This window comes from Castor canadensis, chromosome 3, assembly GCF_047511655.1.
Source record: "Castor canadensis chromosome 3, mCasCan1.hap1v2, whole genome shotgun sequence".
In the NCBI taxonomy this organism is placed as follows: domain Eukaryota; kingdom Metazoa; phylum Chordata; class Mammalia; order Rodentia; family Castoridae; genus Castor; species Castor canadensis.
This window is the reverse complement of record NC_133388.1, coordinates 91,610,747-91,619,967: the sequence shown is the minus strand read 5'-3', so window position 1 is coordinate 91,619,967 and position 9,221 is coordinate 91,610,747. Positions and strand designations below refer to the sequence as shown.

Sequence of the window (9,221 nt, the reverse complement as noted above, 5' to 3'; positions counted from 1 at the left end):
TCTTCAACAAATACTTATGAAGTACATACTGTCTCCTCAGACTACGCTGAGCATTTGGATAAATAAGTATAGTTGAAGGACAAGAGCAAAGACCCTGATTCCTGAAAGTACTTGACTGTTTCTAAAACTGAAAAAAGGCAATGCTAACTTACTCAAGTACTGTGTGCAAATGGAAGGGCATGCATGTATGTGAGTGTGATGTGTATGTGAGTGTGTGTGTGTGTGTGTGTGTGTGTGTGACAGCAGGATAAACCTCAATGGCTTTAGAAATTCGCTTTTTGTGATATAGCTGAAAGTTGGCCCAGAAGGTCTGAGCTAGGTCAACAAAACAGGCTGGTTCTAGCTGCTACTTCTAAAAAGGCCACTTGCTCCACTGGGGGTTTTTCATTGTTCCACAGCTGTATGGATGGCCTTTGCTCCCTTTTCCCTGAAAATGTGTACTGCAGGAATTAGTAAACTGCAGCCCATGAGTCAAATCCGGCCTGCTGTCTACTTTTGTATGACCAGCAACTAACTATTATTTTTATATTATTAATTTAATTTAGAAATCCATAGAAGAGAGCTTTGGGTATAGCTCAAGTGGTAGAGCAATTGACTAGCAAGCTTGAGATCCTGGATTTAATCCCTAATACCACAAACAAAAAAAAAGAAAGAAAAGAAAAGTGATAGAAAAATAAGATTTTTGACACATGAAAATTATATAAAATTTAAGTTCACTGGATTTAATGAAGTTTTATTGGAGCACAGTTCCATGATTCATTGAACACTACAATGACAGAGCTGAGTAGTTTTGACAGAGATTATAGGGCCCATAGCTTAAACTATTTTAAAAAATATGTGCCAAGCCCTGGTCACTGATGTAGAGCACTGTAGGGATCCCTCTCTAGTAGTGTGTGTGTGTGTGTGTGTGTGTGTGTGTGTGTGTGTGTGTGTGTGTTCCAAATCTGCACACTCCTCAATGCGAAGAGTAGAGATGTGGATGACATCCTCTCTGGCCAGGGTAGTCTCCAATGAACCCTGTTTTATATCTGCAGCACTTACACTAGTGCGGTATGTATGCACCCCTTGTATGAGAGAGGGAGAGAGAGAGAGAGAGAAGGAACTGATTCCTATTTTTAAGTCACTATAGATGTGATGAGGATAACAGGTTGCAGAGGGGAGAGATGCTCTACCACAAAGAGTTACAATGATTTCACTTCTTAAAATGGGAGAAATTTTGTTTTGTGAGAAAAAATTTATGCATATGTATAGATGTATGCTATCATATACACATACATATGGGCTTCTGAAGGAGGGTGTTGTAAATGTCCTTAAAGGTTCTATTAAAATATAACTTAATAGAATACATGCAAGGGGTTATCAATTCTGATCAATGCTTATCTCAAGCCCACAATGAAACTGAATAGGAGCAAAGAATGGGAATAAAGAATCAACTCATGTCAATATATTTTCCGTGACTATTGATATCTAGCTATATGTTTTCTTTCCCAATATGAGTTAAATATAAATCTGAGTTCTCATCTATCTTTATCCTAGCATTCAGTAACTGCTGTGCTTTTACAGCTCACAGACACATGAAAACCATCAACACCCCCAGCAACTTCAGCACCATAACTGGCTTCATCCTCCTGGGCTTCCCTTGCCCCAGGCAGGGGCAGGTCCTCCTCTTTGTGCTCTTCTCTGTTGTCTACCTCCTGACCCTCATGGGCAATGGCTCCATCATCTGTGCTGTGCGCTGGGATCAGAGACTCCATACCCCCATGTACATCCTGCTGGCCAACTTCTCCTTCCTGGAGATCTGGTATATCACCTCCACAGTCCCCAACATGTTGGCCAACTTCCTCTCCCACACCAAGGTCATCTCCTTCTCTGGGTGTTTTCTCCAGTTCTACTTCTTCTTCTCCTTGGGTTCCACAGAGTGCTTTTTTCTGGCAGTCATGGCATTTGATCGGTACCTTGCCATCTGTAGGCCTCTACACTATCCTACTATTATGACCAGACATCTCTGTACCAAACTTGTGGTCAGCTGCTGGGTACTTGGTTTCCTCTGGTTCTTAATCCCCATCATCATCATCTCCCATATGGCGTTCTGTGGATCTAGAATTATTGACCACTTCCTTTGTGACCCAGGTCCTGTGTTAGCCCTCATGTGCACAAAAACTCCAGTGATTGAGCTTGTCTTCTCTACCTTAAGTCCTCTGCCTCTCGTTATTCCCTTTCTCTTCATTGTGGGGTCTTATGCTATGGTTATAACAGCTGTATTAAAGGTACCTTCAGCATCTGGGAAAAGAAAGGCCTTCTCTACCTGTGGATCTCACTTGGCTGTGGTATCACTCTTCTATGGTTCAGTACTGGTCATGTATGGGAACCCAACATCAGAGCATAAAGCTGGAATGCAGAAGATTGTGACTCTGTTTTACACTGTTCTGACCCCACTCCTTAATCCCATGATATATAGTCTGAGGAACAAAGATATGAAACATGCTCTGAAGAAGCTTCTGGAAACATAAAAATTATTCACCAAAAATGTCCATGGACAAGTAAACTTACATTTAACTTGTGCTCACAACTTATATTTAACAACACATGTGCTAAGACTGATTTAACTTATTTTCTGATTGTTTTAAAACTAGTGTTATTCAGATATTACTCATCTAAATATTGACCAAAATCTGAAACACCTAAGAGTGTTCTCTTGGTTCTCGATCATGTGTCCTGTTGATCAGCATGCTTCATATTTTTAATTGAATGCCAAACATTACATTTTAAAAAGCTGTAAAGATAATGGACATAGTAACTAAACAGAAGACAGTTTTTTTCTAATGTGCAGCTGAAGTAGAAGCAGGTTACTTTGGTCTGATTAAAAGATAATTTCAGGTGCTTTTAATAGCTTAGGTTAGTTTGGGTGTTACTCCTAGGTGTAACCCTTGCTCTAGGAACACGGCCTGGCTGAGACCTCAGCTACAAGCCGGGACTATTTACAGGGCCTTCATTTAGCAGCCCCTGATCTCCTATTTCTGAGCCCCAGGACTCCTAAAACCTCTACTTAGCTCCTTCAACTCTCAGCTTCAGTTTCTGTGAAATTTCTTGAAATCTCTTATGCACAGCTCAGAAATCCAAAAATGCCTTAGACAGATTATGTCATTTTTGAGTCACTTCTCTGTGGAGCTCCTCTTTTTAGGATTTGTTTTTCATACACCAGCTGATTTTAGAGTCATAAACTCTAAATAAATCTTCCAGATCTCCTCAGTTCAGAAAAACAGCTGCTTTCTGATCAGACCATATTCCTTCCTCTCTTCCCTTCCTTTCCCACATGCCTCACTTCTGCAAACTCCCCCAGCAGTGAATATCAAATTCCTTAGGGAAAAACACGTGCTGAATGCAGAACTCTCCTCCTTGTTCTTCCCTTCATCTTGGAATTGTAGACCCTGAAGTTTTGTCTGTGTCAATTGCTTTTCAGTGTTTTCAAATGGTTTTTACACATTTTTCCCAGATTGATTGTATACTCACTTTTGATGGAAGTTACTTTTGGTTTAATACATCATGCTCAGTGAAACCATAACCAGAATGTCTTTTCTATTATATCTAAATTTCATACATTCTCAGTTCTTTCCTCATACTCAGAAGATATGAGAAAGGAGGGCCACAGAGAAATGAGACTCAAATATGTGTGTATATATATATATATATATATATATATATATATATATATATAAACAAGACAACATAACAACATCTCAGTAGGAAAATGAGCAAAAGGATTAAACAGATACTATCCAAAAAAGATTCTTGAACATATGGAAAAGGCACTAAATCATTCATAAAAAGACAAAAGCAGAATATGCTTATTTTTAACCTATCACATGAACAAAGATCAAAAATTTGATAACACAATGTATGGTTGAGGATGGTGAAATGGGTTCTCTCACACTTAGCAGCTAGAATATAAGTTTTATGAACTCTATGTAGGTTGATCATGCAACTCCTATCAAAATTTAGAACTCACATGGCCTTTGACCAAGTGATTTGACTTCTTAAGTATAGGCTAAATGGTATGCTTATAGATATGCTTACACATGAGAAATGATAAAAGGACAAGAATAGTCGTCACAGAGTTGTCATAATAGCAAAACATATTGAGAAAGACATCAGTTCCCATTAGTAGAAGACTAGTTACAGAAGCTATGGTCCATAGTGTAGTGAAATACCTTATCTTTAATTTTATAAAATGTGAAGCTGATATGTACTAAGTAATAGCTCCAAGATGTGTCATTAGGGATAAAAGTAAACTGAGTATCAGAGTGCACTGAGCTACCTCTCAGGAATATATGTATAATATCCAAGGAGAAGCTCCAAGAAACAGATAAGGACTGCTTCTAACAAGTAAAAATTGGTTTTCAAGGAATAAGAGAAAAATAGGTATTTTTAAATCAAAAACAATTTTCTAGGAAAATTTTCTAATGATTATCTGTACATGCTCCAATAATTCTACCACTCCTTAGGAGCCTATTCATTGACAGAAAATTTGAAGTAGGGTCCAAAGAGCTTCTTAGCATCAAGTCACTGAAACTGTTTGGTACTTTAGAGAAAACATGAGAAATGTCTTCCTTATCTTAGAGCTTGTACCAATACACTGTTATAAAACTGTAATTAATTTTATCACATTTACATTTAGATACCATCACTCTCATTTTTTCAACTATTTATCCATATTGTCATTGTTGGACAACTGCAATACACCAGATGTTGAACCAGAAAATAAATCTGAGACAAAAGTACATAACACACATCCTTTTTGCATAAACCTCAGAGTCTCATGGCAGAGACAGATAATAAAATTGCAAGTGTTGTTCTTACTACCTAGTATCAGTGCAATGAGAGAAGTTTCAAGTACTATGGAAGCTCATGAAGAGCAGCACAGGAATAAACAAGGATCTTGTGTGGAAGAGATTTTAGAACAGCTAATCATGGGCACCGTCATCTTGCAAGTGTTTAAAAATGCTCTTAAGCCATCACATTTAATCACTTCTAGAGATTATTAATACATTTCCAGGGACAAAACTAGTATGCCTATAACATATAGCATAAAATCCAAAGTAAGATATTGTTTTTAAAATGTACTATGGGTTTTAATAATGGAAAACTGTGTTGTTTCAATCAGGCACTCTGCTGAGAACAAAGAAAAACACCAAATCTTTAAAAAGCAATAAAACTTTAAAACACTGACAATCTAAAGACAGACTAGAATATGCCTTCTTTAAAATTTTTATAGTAATCAAAGAGCACTTTCCTATAGTTCAAATGCTTCATGACTGAGCCTGGCTAGCAAGACAGAGATAGGCACCCAGAGCTCACATTAAGCTGGCACCCTTCTGCCATCATCCGCAGGTAAGGATGAATCAGCACTACATCTGAAGCCCAGCACAGGGGCACACACTTGTAATCCCAACTACTTGGGAGGGGCAGGAATACTGTGATTTCGAGGCCAGACTAAGAAAGGTTAGCAATACCCTACCTCAAAAACAAAATGCAAAGTAAGAGAGCTGGGAAGGGGAATTACTCAAGTGATAGAGAGCCCCACCACTGGGGCCCTGAGTTCAATCACACAAAAAAAACCTACATCTGAGAAGTGAACAGAAATAAGCAATAGCTGAAAGTTTGTGGCCACAATTCAACTGGTGTACTTATCAATTTCCCTAACACACTGCCCACAATACTCTACAGACTGTCATCCCCTTTTCTTTGTCTCTCTATCTAAATAACCTCCTCCCTCTCCCTCTCTCTCTCTCTCTCTTTCTTTCTTCACTCTAACCCTCTCTATCCCCCCTTCAAATCTCATGCTTCCTAACAAAATTTTAAAGTATTTTAATTCTCCAGAATAGACTATATGTTAAGCACTAAATAGTTTTAATAATTTTGAAAGACTGAAATCACAGATATTTTTTCTAATCCCAGTGAGAAAAAACTGAAAATCAACAGCAGAAAAGAAATGGAAAATATAACAATATATTGAAGTTCCATAACACACTCTAAACTAAGCCACAGGACAAACAGGAAATCACAAGAGAAATTGCAAAACATCTTGAGACAAATGCAACTAAAAAATACAATGCAAAAAAAACTTACAAGAAATAAAGTGGTGCCAAGAAAGAAACTTAAAACTGTAAAGACCTACATCTAAGGAAAAGAAACATCTAGCTGTAAGTGTAACTTAGTGGTGCAGCACATACTATGCATGAGGCCTGGGTTCAATCCCAGTACACAAACAAATGAGCAAACAAACAAAAACATGGGGCTTGGAAAAAAAAGAGAAATATCTCAAATCAAAAATCTATCTTTGTACCTTAAGTAACTAGAAGAAGAACAATCTAAAACCAAAGCTAATCAATGGAAGGAAATTAAGATCAAAACAGCGGTAAAGAAAACATAGAAGCTGAACAAAACCAACAGCAGGTATTTCAAAAGGATGAACTGGCTAGGCATGTGGGCTCAAACTCTTAGCCACTAAGGAGGTAGAGCTGGGGATTATAGTTTGAGGACAGCATGGGCAGAAAGTTCACAAGACCACATCTCAACCGAGGACTGGGCACGGTGGCGCACACTTGTCATCTCACTATGTGGAGAAGCACAGATAGGAGTATTGCAGTCCATGGCTGCCCAACCACAAATCAAGATCTGTCTCAAAAGTAACCAACACAAAATGGGCTGGAAGAGTGGCTCAAGTGGCAGACTGCCTGCATGGCAAGTGCAAAACCCTGCATTCAACCTCCAGTACTACAAAAAAAATGAAACAAATTGACAAAAATGTTAGCTAGACTGTCTAAGAGAAAAGAAAGAACCCTCAAATGATAAAATTTAAAAATAAAAGTGAGGACATTACAACTGATTTCCTCCCCTGTGACTGATGTCCAATGAACAACTGACTTTAGAAAGACAAATTATGAGACTACAATGAACAATTGTACACAAGAACATGGATAATCTAAATGAAATGGAAAAATTCCTAGAAATACACAATTTACCAAGATGAGTCAACAGAAATAAAAAGTGTATACAGAATATAATTTACAAAGAGATTAAATCAGTAGTCAAAAATATCCACAGAAAAGTCTAGGACCAGATGGCTTCACTGGTGAATTCAATCAAATATTTAAAGAAGAATTAACAACAACCCTTCTCAAGGTCAGTATTATTTTAATAGTAAAACCAGAAAAGACATTAAGGAAAACCACAGACTAATATTTCTAGGTTTATTCAAATAAATAAACCTGGAAAACAGAATTCAATAGCATATTTAAAAGATTACACAGCATAACTAAGTGGAATTTATCCCTACAATGCAAGAATGGCTCAACATGGAAAAATAATCAGTGTAAACATGATCATCTCAATTGATGTAAATAAGGCATTTGACAAAATTCAACACATTTTCATTGTACTCAGCAGACTTACACTGGAAAGAAACTACTTCAACATGTGAATAATCCATAGTGAATAGCATACTCCATGGCTAAAAATCTCCTGAAATCATTTCTCTCAGATGAGCAACAAGACAAGTATGCTCATTTTGCCATTTCTTCTCAACATAGTATTGAAATCTTTAGCAGAGCCACTAGGGAAGAAAAAGAAATAAAAGATATCCAAATTGGAAAGAAGGAAAATGACATCTATTTACAGATGACATAATCTGATATGTAGAAAACTCTAAAGATTATACATACACATCCAAAATCCTGTTGGGACTAATAAATTAATTCAGCCAAGTTATAGGATACAAAAAAACCACTAAAATATTATGTGTCATGACAAATTTGGTAAAATACTAGGTAGGTTGAGTCTTTTTTGCCTCCATCTAGTCATCTTTGTATGAATCCAATGGTTGTGGAGATTTTTTGTTGTTGTTGTTGTTTTAACAAGAGCTTTTTTATTGTTTTATTATTCATATGTGCATACAACTCTTGGGTCATTTCTCCCCCCTCCCCCCACCACCTCCCAAACCACCCACTCCGCCCCCTCCTTCTCCCACCCACCCCCTCAATACCCGGCAGAAACTATATTGCCCTTATCTCTAATTTTGTTGTAGAGAGAGTATAAGCAATAATAGGAAGGAACAAGTGTTTTTGCTAGTTGAGATAAGGATAGCTATACAGGGAGTTGACTCACATTAATTTCCTGTGTGTGTGTGTTACCTTCTAGATTAATTCTTTTTTTTTTTCCTTTTTCTTTTATTATTCATATGTGCATACAAGGCTTGGTTCATTTCTCCCCGCTACCCCCACATCCTCCCTTACCACCCACTCCGCCCCCTCCCTCTCCCCCCCCCAATACCCAGCAGAAACTATTTTGCCCTTATTTCTAATTTTGTTGTAGACAGAGTATAAGCAATAATAGGAAGGAACAAGGGTTTTTGCTGGTTGAGATAAGGATAGCTATACAGGGCATTGACTCACATTGATTTCCTGTGTGTGGGTGTTACCTTCTAGGTTAATTCTTTTTGATCTAACCTTTTCTCTAGTACCTGTTCCCCTTTTCCTATTGGAAAAGCTTTAGTTTCTCTGCGTTAAGGGCAACAAATGCTAGCTAGTTTTTTAGGTGTCTTACCTATCCTCACCCCTCCCTTGTGTGCTCTCGCTTTTATCATGTGCTCAAAGTCCAATCCCCTTGTTGTGTTTGCCCTTGATCTAATGTCCACATATGAGGGAGAACATACGATTTTTGGTTTTTTGAGCCAGGCTAACCTCACTCAGAATGATGTTCTCCAATTCCATCCATTTACCAGCGAATGATAACATTTCATTCTTCTTCATGGCTGCATAAAATTCCAATGTGTATAGATACCACATTTTCTTAATCCATTCGTCAGTGGTAGAGTATCTTAGCTGTTTCCATAACTTGGCTATTGTGAATAGTGCCGCAATAAACATGGATGTGCAGGTGCCTCTGGAGTAACCTGTGTCACAGTCTTTTGGGTATATCCCCAAGAGTGGTATTGCTGGATCAAATGGTACATTGATGTCCAGCTTTTTAAGTAGCCTCCAAATTTTTTTCCAGAGTGGTTGTACTAGTCTACATTCCCACCAACAGTGTAAGAGGGTTCCTTTTTCCCCGCATCCTCGCCAACACCTGTTGGTGGTGGTGTTGCTGATGATGGCTATTCTAACAGGGGTGAGGTGGAATCTTAGCGTGGTTTTAATTTGCATTTCCTTTATTGCTAGAGATGG

The 9,221-nt window shown here is 37.9% G+C and overlaps 1 protein-coding gene across 1 annotated transcript; it reads left to right on the top strand.

Annotated features, from left to right (window-relative positions):
- The first annotated feature begins 1,479 nt into the window (after positions 1 to 1,479).
- On the top strand, positions 1,480 to 2,510 carry LOC141421311 (olfactory receptor 11G2-like). Its single transcript, XM_074066934.1, has one exon. The coding sequence runs from the start codon at positions 1,575 to 1,577 to the stop codon at positions 2,508 to 2,510; it is 936 nt and encodes a 311-aa protein (XP_073923035.1). The 5' UTR covers positions 1,480 to 1,574.
- Positions 2,511 to 9,221: the final 6,711 nt, after the last annotated feature.